Source organism: Schistocerca nitens, chromosome 2 (genome assembly GCF_023898315.1).
Source record: "Schistocerca nitens isolate TAMUIC-IGC-003100 chromosome 2, iqSchNite1.1, whole genome shotgun sequence".
NCBI classification, from domain to species: domain Eukaryota; kingdom Metazoa; phylum Arthropoda; class Insecta; order Orthoptera; family Acrididae; genus Schistocerca; species Schistocerca nitens.
The window spans coordinates 526,131,654-526,144,036 of record NC_064615.1 but is presented as its reverse complement, the minus strand read 5'-3'; the positions used below and the strand labels follow the sequence as shown (position 1 = coordinate 526,144,036).

Here is a 12,383-nt window from a genome sequence, read left to right as displayed (position 1 = left end):
GCTGACCACCGGGTCAGACGGCCGGCAGACATGGCACGAGTAGGAGGCGCGGTGACGGTGACCATCCCGCAGGGCACGCTCAGGGGCCGCAAGGCCAAGACGCCCTCTGGCCGGCCCTACAGCGCATTCCAGGCCATCCCGTATGCGCTGCCGCCCGTCGGCCCTCTCAGGTTCAAGGTGAGCACACGTAACAACTACAACTACATTTACTACTATCCAGTAGTTTGGTAAAGCTATAGTAATCTGTTAACGCACTAACGTTTTGAGTCATATCTCCCCTGGTTTGGAGTGACTCGCCACTATTTGTTTTCCTGTTCCAACCTCTTCATATCAGTTATTACTGAAATACATTCAAATTTTTGTTTTATAAAATAATTGTCCTCTACAGCTCACTCTAGTACCATGGACATTCCTTGATGTCTAAACATGTCCTATCCTCCTGTCTCTCCTTGTCAGCTTTTCCAGATGTTGTTTTCACCTCCAGTTCTGCTGGCAACCACTTCATCTTATCAGTCCACCTTTTTTCAAACATTCTTCTACAAAACTACATCTCAAACGTTTTGATACTGTTCCGCTTTTCCCCATAGTCGATGTCTACTTATCATAGCCTCTCTTGGTTCTCAGTACGCTTAAGTATGGAGGCTGCTACGATACAACTCTCAATGCTAGTTTATCTTGTAAAAGCCTCTTTATCTCTGTGAAACTGGTGCAACCAATATCCATTCAAACCTGCATACTGTAGTATGCAGAGAAGTACTCTCTCTACAGTTTTTACGGACATTTTCCTCCGGCATCAAACTGATGATTCCGTGATGCTACATCATCTGCCCTATCACCTAGCTCGAATTGTGACACAAATCTGTTTTCTTATCAGCTCGATTCGGTTCCTATTCGTAAGTTATCCGCTCTTCCAACTTGCGCCGCCTCCGCAGCTGAGTGACCAGGGCGGCTGTATACCCTGCGATGGGACACGCGTTCGATTCCCGATATTGCCAGTGAATTTTCTGTTATATCCTAGCCAGTAATGCCAACCGAGCCCGCTGCCAAAAAGGTTGGCAGCATCAAAGTCCGGACGCCGTCCGCATAAGCAGCGCCAGCGATGCAGGAAATCGCCGCAAGTCTGCGCGCGCCACCGCTGGCTTCTGGCTTCTTAAGCGCTGGAGTCGCGAGCGCTAGGACAGTTCTGGATTCGCCGCTCAGTTGTAGACTCTCCACCGAATTGTGTACTTGCTAGTCAGTTGTGTGTTCATCGCAGCAGAGTTGTTGTTTGTCGTCAGCCGACGCTGACCTAGCCGCACCGACTCGAACTAGACAGATTTCTGTAGACCATGTTCACCACTGTGTTCTGTATCGTCGTTAATAAAGATAAGTACCGACTTTCATTTAATCCGAGTGTTTGGGTTTTCATCCTTCTGTTCACTGTTCCAGCGGACCGGTCGGCCCGCTATTAAAAGTGTGGCGGTGACTTCGTAGGCCGTTTCTACAGCGAAGTGTTGTCGCTACGAAGGCCGTCACAAAATTTTCTTTTGATAGAAGGACTGGCACCGTGTACCCACAACCTCATTGGGCCAGTCGAGGAACTATTCGACCGATTAGAAACGGTGTCAAGGTCAAGAAACACGACAGCGACGGGAGAGCGGTGAGCTGTCCACAGGCTCGTTCCAATGACGGCTTTAGCAGAGGATGACAAGGCGATCCGTCGTGCCCGCTTAGCCCGTCTACGGTTACAATGGGCAACTTTACCTACTTACCCATTTAACATGCAACGCACTTCTGTAGCTTCATATTTCAAAAGCTTTAATTTATTTACTGTGTGGCTGTTTATCAACAGCGTTTCACTTCTATACAAAGCTAACCACCAAATTTTCGAAGATTTAATTTGTATTTTCTGTTACCAAATTTTTTCTTTTTCAGAATCATTTTCTTACTGTTATCAATTTATATTTTGTATCCTTTCTACTTCGGCTGTCGTTAGTTATTTTTCTGTTCATACATCAGAACTCATAAACTACTTACATTGTCGAATTTCCTCACCTAAATCCCTCATCACCTGATTTAATTCACGTACGTTCTATTAGCCCTGTTTTACTTTTATTGAAGTTCATCTCGCTACATTTTTTCAAGTCCCTACCAATTCCGATCAAGTGATATTCTAGGTACTATCATTCTCTGACAGAGTTACATCGCAATCACCAAACTTCAGACTTCTGATTTCTTACCCCTCTCTAAATTTCTCGTTGCTTTCCTATGCTACTTGTTCACTACACGGGCTGAATAACATTGGGGATAGGCTACACATCCATGTCACTCCCCTATGAACGAATGCTTGCCATTCATTTCTTTCCACTCTCTCAACTGCAGTCTGGCTTCTGTACAAGCTGTAGATAACCTTCCGCTCCAAGTATTTTATCCTTCCTGCCTTCAGAATTCTCCGCAGTATATTCTAGTCAACGTTGTCTAAAGTAATCTCTAAATCTTCATACACTGTAAACGAGGGTTTGCTTCCATCACTCAGTATTCCCTGATCAGTCGTACAAAATTTGACTTCACCGATGTTAAGCTCATCACGAAGAACGCTGTCTAACGCAAAGGCGACTAGGCGTATTGGCAACAGAGGATTTATTTCTCACGAATTGTGTACAAGGCGATAAATCTCTCTTCCTTCCCTTCTTCTTCTTCGCTCTCGTTTACATTTACAAACTTGATATCAAATCGATAATCCTCCGCTCGTTGTCTAGAACGACAATGAGAACACACTTGATGTGGTTTGGAAAGCGACCTGCCCACGTCTTCCCTCTTCTCAATACTTCATCATTAACTTAATTCTACAGCTAATCCTACTGCTTCAGATCATTTTTAAAACTGATACAAAAGATGAGGTAGATATTCGATGTATAGTAAACCAGAAAGAGACAAGGTAAACGAAAAAAATAAATGAAAGTTGTGAGACGGCTATGAAACAAAGCATTTAAAGAAGGAATTCGCCGACAGCAGTATAAGACATGTCCTGTTTCAGAAGACAGTTTGGAGGTTCAGGATCGTGATACAGGCTACTGAAGCAGATGGACTAAGAGGAAAGGAGAGAGTACAGGAAAATCTAAGCCGCAGTGATCAACTGAATTTTGGTGCTGAAGGGTCGGAATCGAAGCATTTGAGATGCGGTACTACAGACGAATGTTGAAAATCAGGTGGACTGATGAAGTCAGGAATGAGAAGGTTCTGTGCAGAATCGAAGGGGAAAGGAACATATGGAAAATACTTACAAGGAGAGGGGACACGATAATAGGACACCTGTTAAGACATCATGGAATAACTTCCATGATATTAGAGGGAACTGTAGAGAATAAAATCTGTAGTGGAAGACAGAGATTCGTATATATGCAGCAAATACTTGAGGACTTAGGTTGCAAGTGCTACTCTGAGATGAAGAGGTTGCCACGGGAGAGGAAGACGTGGGAGGGGGGCCGCTTCAAACCAGTCAGAAAACTGATGACTCAAAAACAAAAGCTTTAGAAAGAATTCAATAAATACATTTATTATGTTCAAAATACGATAATATAAATTTTTCAAACGACAATGCCTCTCTCAGCAACAGAATGTACTCGTAACATTTTAGCTCAAATGGTTCAGGTGGCTCTGAGCACTATGGGACTTAACATCTGAGGTCATCAGTCCACTAGAACTTAAAATTACTTAAACCTAACTAACCTAAGGACATCACACACATCCATGCCCGAGGCAGGATTCGATCCTGTGGCCTTAGCAGTCGCGTGGCTCGGGACTGAAGGGACTAGAAGAGAATATTTTAGTCTCAGATTAGTTCTGTATTGGAATTTACAATGAAGTTTATCATCCAGAGACCTCTTATGTTTCCCAAATCGTGGTTAGGACTCACTTTCTTGGATTTTTCGTCTACACTCTCCCAGATAGGACATATAAACAAGCTTCAAAACCTCAACTTTCCATTAACAAGTGCATGTCTTACCTTATAAAGATACACAGAGACATTTCTGCAATGGCAGGAAGACTGAAGTTCCAAATCCAATCCAACTATTATCGGTAAGGTCTCGCTACATTTTTTCTCCATCACGCTCTCAAGAGTCCCACTCAGAAAATCCTTCAGATGAATCTTCGTGTTATAAAAATGGAAAACAGTTACAGTCCGACATGCGATTGTCAAACAGGAGACGTGCGCTGTTCCGGGTGGATAACGATTGAGGAGGTTAACGACCATGATACGGAAGGAAGGAAAGTATCACTTCAGGGGCCCGTAGACGAGGGCATCCGCGGCATTAGCAGAGCGGTCTAAGGCGCTGCAGTCATGGACTGTGCGGCTGGTCCCGGTGGAGGTTCGAGTCCTCCCTCGGGCATGGGTGTGTGTGTTTGTCCTTAGGATAATTTAGGTTAAGTAGTGTGTAAGCTAAGGGGCTGATGACCTTAGCAGTTAAGTCCCGTAAGATTTCACACACATTTGAAACTTTTTTTTTTTTAACGAGGGCATCGACGACGCCAGCAGACACGGGATTTCATTACAAACAATACCCTCTACATGGCCTACAAATTTAATGATCGCAATTTAAGGAACTCATTTGCTGCATTAAAAAATTGACAGGGAACGCAAACCCTCAGCTGAACGAGTATGGGACATGCCATCAGCTGTATCCTTTGAAAAGGAACCAGCCGGGTTATGAACTGAAACATTTCAGAGAAACTATCGAAAAAAAATCTGAACGGGCAGATAGGAATTGGAATTTCTCTTCACCTGAAAGCGAGTCTGTTGTTTCCTTCGAACTGGTCGACTGGAAGTTTATGGCGGACCATAGACTACGACAGCAAGGCCCAGGCGGTAGATCGCAGTTTATATTTCAATTAGGTCGAGCGTCGGGTCGAGTTACTATGTGTTTTCAAGGTTCGTAAAAACGTTTGAAACCCATGTCTCTTCCAGTATTCACAGGCAAAGATTGTGGAAAACACCACTATACTTAATTTTAGGCACGTGGACCATATACAATCAAAAACACTGTGTTCAAGAACTACGACTTCTATTAAAAATTTATTTATTATTATGTAAACACGAACAACCGGAGCTACACATATTCACTAAAAGAATGTAAGTCCGATATTTCTGTTAGGGGTTCAGGATGGTGTCTATGTTATAAGCCTAAATGGTGGAAAGTAAACTTATACCCTATGTTACGCTCTTTATTCTCTAGTTCTCTCTGTATCTCAATATTTTTTTGTTTCTTCTTTTCTGATTTTGCTGTGATATGCATTCTTGAAATTTCCATAACCCGCCATGAAAACGAGTCTCAAATCATCTCACTTCGTGTAACACTCTTCTCACGAAATCGCCTCACGTAGGGCCGGATGACGTAGACAGTTTTTCTTACCATGTGAGGTGTATGGAGGGGAAAAATTGCTTCTTGCCCTCTACCCACCAAGGTCAACTTTTAAATATATTTCCAACCAAGCACAAAAGTTCATTGCATTTGAAGTCAATACGAGAAAAACAGAAGAGGGAGTAAATGAAAACAGGACGGGAGAAATGATACTGTGCCGATAGATGCAAGTCGAAACAAGTAAATGGCATAGCTTCAGAATCACTGAGCTGCTTTGAGAAAGCCAGCCACGACAAATCTGATGAATCCAATATGCGAAGTAACGGATGAAATAACGTCAGATTTAAGGAAGAATGTGATAATTCAAATTCCTAACAAGGCTGGAACAAACAAGTGTGAAAATCACCGAACCGCTGACTTAATATAATGGTTCCAAAAAATGACAAATTATTCACAGAAGCCGACCTCGGGGAACATCAAGTCTGGGTTCTGAAGAAATGCAGGAACACGTGAGGTCATAGCCTACTGACCTTACGACCTATCTTAGGAAACAGACTGAAGGAAGTCAAATCTCCGATTGTACCAGTTGTAGGTTTAAAACAGGTTTTTGATGATGTTAGCTGTGATAATTTCTGAAATTCTGCAGGTAACAGGAGTAAAATACAGTGACTGAAAACTTATGTACAACTAGTGTAGAGACCAGACAGTGGCTACAAGTGTGGAAGGTCGTGAAAGACAATCAGTAATAGAAAAGGGAACCTATAGAATTGTACCCTCCCCCTCGTGTTATTAATTTGTAAATTGAACAAGCAGAAATTTGGGAAAGTGATTAGACTTAGGGGAGAAGAAACAAAAGCTTTGCGCTTTGATGATGACACAGCAATTCTGTCAGATACGGCAAGGTACTGAGAAAGCTGTTGAGTGGAATGGATAATGATTTGAAATGAGATTGAAAAAAAGTGCATCAACAGAAGTAAAACAAGGTGTTGCAATGTTGTCGAATTAAAGTGACGCCTAAGGAATTAGGTTAAGAAGTGAGACAATGAAAGAAGTCAATAGAATAACTGAAGATGGTCGAAGTTAAGAGAATATCAAGTGCAGACTGACTGTAGTAAGAAATATGTTTCTGAAAGAAGAAATGTGTTAGCATTTAACACAAATGTAAGAATCTGGTAGTCTTTTCTAAAGGTATTTGTATGAAGTGCGGCTTTGTACGGAACTCATGAAAAGAATCCAAATTTTTGAAATGTGGTGCAACAGCATAATGTTGAAAAATAGATGGGCATCTGCTAGGGGCTTTCAATAAGTCACACAATACTTATTTTTCTGCACCAGTGTCAGCTTAAAAAGTGCGAATTTTTTTATGTGACATCGTAGAATATTATTGCTACACTCATTGTAGTTTCATGGAGATCCGACAGGTTGTGGTGCTACACGCTGCCTTCAAAATGGCGTAACGGAGGTACGATCCGAGCAATCACTGAGTTTCTTTTTGCGGAAAACCATATCGTCACAGATATTCATAGGCGCTTGGAGAATGCCTCCGGAGACCTGACAGCGAACAACAACACGGTGTCTTGTTCGTCGAGGTGTCTGTCATCATCGTACTAAGGTCACGAAAGCCTGTCTGTAACGTCCCATTCGGCCGTACACAACTGGAACTTGTGGACTCTCTCGTTCTAGGCGATGGACGGAACACCTTGCTACACAGCAGCTACACAGCAGCGTTCACGTCCTAGTCCACCAGTTGCGGTACTCAATAGTTGTGTTCCGGCTGGGTTCCTCGCCGTCATAAAGAGCAACAAAGGATCATCTGAGCAGAATTGCTTCCACGTCTCGAGGCTTAAGGTGACACTTTTATCGAACTTAGTCTAAGGCGATGAAACATGGGTTCATCACTTCGAATCGGAAACAAAGCGGCATATCAGCTCTCCTCCGAAGAAAAGTTCAACGCCGCATCATCAGCTTGTAAAGTCATGGCGACAGACTTCTGGAACTCTGAAGCGGTTATACTGTTTGATGTCGGCCCTCATGATGCAACGACAAAATCGGAAATGTACCGTGATACCCTCAGGAAACCGGAGAAATTATTTCAGCGTGTTTGTCGTCATAAAAATGCAAACCAAGTTCTCCTTCTTCATGACAATGGAAGGCCTCACACAAGTCAATGCACCCGAGAGAAGCTCACAGATCATCATTGGATTGTTCTTTCTTATCCTCCCTACAGCCTGTAGATGTCAGCTGCTGACTTCCTTCTGTGTGGTACAATGAACGAGGCACTCCACGGAAAGCAATTCCTGGATGTCTGGGAGGTTACTGATGCAGCGAGACGTTGGCTCCGACGTCTTCCAGTAGAGTGACACCATGCAGGCATACTGGCTCTCCGACTAGGATGGCATAAGGCCGTCGCGTTGAACGGAGATTATGATGAAAAATAGGGTTTTGTAAAAAAAATGTTCAGATGTGTGTGAATTCCTAAGGGACAAAACTGCTGAGGTCATCGGTCACAAGACTTTCACAACACTTAAACTAACTTATGCTAAGAACAACAGGGAGGATTTGAACCTCCGACGGGAGGGGTCGCGCAATCCGTACCTGGCTCCTCAAACCACGCGGCCTCACCACGCGGCAAGGTTTTGTAAGCAGAAGATTGGGGAATAATATGGTGTACTGGAATCCAGATTAGAATCAACTAGATTTCCGGAAAAGTTGTATTACGTCACTTATCGAACGCTCCTAGTAGAACAACTAATGAGGAGGTACTACACCAGTTTGGGGGAAAATTATATTTGCAGCACAAGAGGCATCCTGAACCATAAGGAATTTTCAGTTAGATAATGGCGGGATATGTGTGTTTGATGGGGTCAGCGGGGAGGGTAGGGGGGGGGGGGGGATTGCGGAGGGAGTCAAACTCTTGAATACAGTAAGCAGGTTCAGTTCGATATTGGTTACAGTTAATATGCACATGATAAACCAGTCTTCGAAAAGAAGGCAACGAAACATTAACAAATGTCATTACAATCTCTTCGTGGAGTTGACTTAATTTTCCTAACTGAGCCTGGATGTTACTGAGGTTCTTCGGAGGCATACCTTGTAGGTTTCACTGTTTTTCGATTTAGTTCGCAGATCTGTTATTATCTTAAAAAGTATTTTTCGTGTACCACCAGTAGTGAATAGTTGTTCTCTCAGCAAATAATCAAAAAGACAAAAGTGATGTTATTATCCCATAACATGGTTGGAGAACATCACTGTTATTACTTCAGCCGGTTCTTAGAAGGATATTATTCGTTTTGCTAACGTTGAGGAAGGAAAAAAAACTACCGAATTCAAATACTAGCTTCTTAAAGCATTTATTCTAGTTTTCTGGCATTAACGATTCATCACCTGCAGGATATCCGCTCCATTGCCTGAATGGTCAGCACGTTGGAATGCCACGCACGGGGACCCGGGTTCAATTCCTGGCTGGGGTGGTAGATTTTTCTCCCCTCAGGGACTGGGTGTTGTGCTGTCCTCTTCATCATTTCATCCCCATTGTCGACGCGCCAAGTCGCCCAATGTGGCGGCGCACTCAGTAAGACCAGCACTTGGCGGCCTAACTTCCCGCCTGGGAACTCCCGGCTACTGGCGCCATACGATCATTTCCATTTCCTACCTGCTAGATATTCTATGTGTAATTCAGTTTCAGCATTCTTTATCTAGGAACAGGCAATATTTCTCATCTCTTGATTGACTTTTTCTAATTTAACTAGCCGGCAGCTGGTGGCCGAGCGGTTCTGGCGCTGCAGTCTGGAACCGCGCAACCGCTACGGTCGCAGGTTCGAATCCTGCCTAGGGCATGGATGTGTGTGTTGTCCTTAGGTTAGTTAGGTTTAAGTAGTTATAAGTTCTAGGGGACTTATGACCTCAGCAGTTGAGTCCCATAGTGCTCAGAGCCATTTGAACCATTCTAATTTAACTAAAAATTACGTGTAGTAAGTCGTTCGACATTGTTCAGGGAAGTGAACAGTCTCTCAGCGTAATGATAGAAGTACACTTTGGAGCACAACAGAGGCACAAGTGACCACAAAGGGCGTATCTTCAGACATGTTTCAGCAGAATATAATTACTTGCCTACCAAATGTAATTAAATTCTCCTCGCTACTTACTTTATAGAGATAATGCCGTCTCCTGCTATGAACCTGTCATGTATTCTTGCTTTATCTTATCAGTTCACATGTTGGATAACGCAGAAGTTTACGATGTGTTTTTATCGTTTCCTCATGACGGGAAATAGACGTCTTTCCACCTGACGCTTGCAGTTTTGGTAATCGTTTCATTTTTTAAAAGTCTCTATTTTAGAAAACTGGAAATTGGTGGTCAGATCCTATGGGACCAGGCTGCTGAGGTCATCGATCCCTAAGCTATCTTAAACTGACTTACGTTAAGGACAACACACACACCCTTGCCCGAGGGAGGACTCGAACCTCTGACGGGGGCAGCCACGCGAAACGTGGCAATGCGCCTTTAGACCGCGCGGCTACCCCGCGCCTTTGTATTTTACTGTGGTTGCTTAGCGCCAAATAAAGGGAGCCAATAAGTGATAAAACTCTTTCTCCGCGATTTTGTGACAGTTAAATAATAAGAAAGTGCTCATAGTACTTAAGTTATCAAACGCTCAAAGAGTTCAGACATCGAAAAATACTACTAAGAAGGTACAATGTAAAATTTCGGATACAACACGCTGACTACAAGGTGAGCCGCTACACTCATTGGGTCGGTCTTCCGCCACTGCGATTCTTTCCATAAAGCCCAAGCTCTCTATGACTGGTTCTGCCAGACACACGCCAAGTCCAGTATATTGATGCACTAATAAATAACAAATAAACAAGTTAAATACGATAAGAAAATGATTGCAACCTAAATACGAAATTGTGTTGTCAACACAGTGCCTAAACTAAGTTGAATACTAGCTGTAGTATTTCGTAACTGACATGATGGATTTGTATAAAATTATTAAACACGTGTACAATGTAGTGACAAAAGTCATGAGGTACTTCCTAATATCGTGTCGGACCTCCTTTTGCCTGGTTTGGAGCTGCAACCACATGGCGTGGACTCAGCAAGTCGTTGGAAGTCCCCCAGCGATATGTTGAGCTATATTGCCTCTAAAGCCGTCCATATTTGCAAAAGTGTTTCCGGTGCAGATTCTGTTCACAAACTGACCTCTCGATGGGATCTGCCCAAAATGTTCAGCAATACGACCAAAACAACTGCACGGGTTACCATAGTCCAACTTCAGTTCACGACTTCAGCCTGTTTCCCCCTTCTCAAATCGTCAGGTTTGCCGAGGCTCTCTAGTATTGGGGTGGCACCCCAGATTTGCACGTAAATGAGCAATTCGCCGACACCTGGCAAGCGAATTTCAGTATTAAAACATCTTCCCTGTACGAAAATATACGTAAAGCATGTCCAAACTAACATTGCATCGTAATTCGGAATTACAAAGGCACTGCAGTGTGGTATTTATCCACTGACACAGGGAAAGCGACTTTCAAGTAAAATGTCTCCCCTGTACGGGAATATAAGAGTACATATCGTAGACGCTCGGGTAATGACGTATGGAGGTTTTGATCTGACCGTGAGTCATCCACGGGTAGCCAAATGGTAGGGCGACAGCTCGCGATAAGCAGCAAATCTGGGATTCGAGTCCCGGTCCGGCACAAATTTTCATAGTCGTCAATCCATTATACAGCAGGTGATCGTCCATTTCGAAACTGACAATAGATTTCATGTACTTGTTTTCATTTTTCAGTCTCCAGAACCACCAGAGAAATGGAGTGGGATACGAAATGCAACAGTTGATCCTAACGTGGCGCCTCAGATTAACGCATTTTTGGATAACCAGTACCAAGGAGACGAGGACTGCCTGTACCTCAATGTGTACACACCTAAGGTAAGTTCCAATGATTTTTGTTATTCACTGAAGTTTCTCATACTTTTCACTGCAATCTTTAATTCGAAATTCTCTGTTTGCGAGTCATCACTAGCTATAACAGTTCCCATATGACATATCAGTCGTGATGTAAATATTGGCTTTCAGTTGATTTCGACAAAATTAATGTAGAGTAATATACTGAGATATATCAGATGGTCAGTAACTCCTTTCTTTATTAGCATAAAGGTAGACATTAATTTTCCACCCGTGAAGTAAGTCTGAAAAGGTTACGCAACAAAATCTCCTGTCCAATAAAACACTGCTTGGTCATCATGACACGTCATACTACTTTGTAAAAATGTTGTAGTGTTCTGTAATAGGATGACCGGAGCAGGTGACATGGTTGGGTTGTAGGGCGTGGCTGGGTAGAAGAAGATGGCTGTTTTTAGGAATCTTCCTCTTTATTGTTGATTCTTCCAATATGTTTTCCGGTAGCTGAGCCCCACCACTCGTGTCGTGGTGGAGACGCGCTGATGCACGCAGCCCAAGGAACGCAACGCTGGGCTCAGTCAGTGGCTATACAGGCGGTAGGAGGTTAGCAGCATGAGGCCTGGCCCATCTCGCCCCCTGCAGACATGGTGGCTCATGACGACGCCGGGAGTCGCCGGTGCAGCAGCGGACAACGCCTTCCACCGGCCGGTCCTCAGGGACAGCGTCACTGATGACGACGACATAACAGAGACCGAACGCCCAATCGGTCGAACCGATACCGACACCCACCTCTGATGCCCTTAAATAGTGCAGACGGCTGCTGAATCCGCCGGTTACGCGGCGCTGTGTTTATTAGAATGTTCTCAATGAGTTGGGTGACGCAACCGCGACACATGCGGCCCGCGCTTGCGTAATTCTGCTAATGCTGCATTCCGGCTGTTGATGGCTGCCACACATGTACACACATACCGACGCTCGTTGCAAAACTGTGTCACCTGCGCCGGCTAGCCTTCGTCCGCCATCTGCCGTGAGGCTGGCGCATCACGCACTGAGACACTCTAAATCACAATTTCTCACTATATTTCCTAAAAATAGTCCCTTGTGCTCTACAGTTCTTATAGGCCACAGTCCACGTCTCC

At 43.8% G+C, this 12,383-nt stretch overlaps 1 protein-coding gene across 1 annotated transcript in view; it reads left to right on the top strand.

Moving 5' to 3' along the window:
- Window positions 1–12,383, top strand: part of LOC126236512 (juvenile hormone esterase-like) — a 59,266-nt gene continuing 46,883 nt past the window's right edge. Inside the window, exons 1-2 of the mRNA XM_049945877.1 lie at window positions 1–177; window positions 11,131–11,271. Coding sequence (XP_049801834.1) covers window positions 31–177; window positions 11,131–11,271 — 288 coding nt within the window. The 5' untranslated portion in view covers window positions 1–30. The remainder of the gene's footprint in view (window positions 178–11,130; window positions 11,272–12,383) is intronic.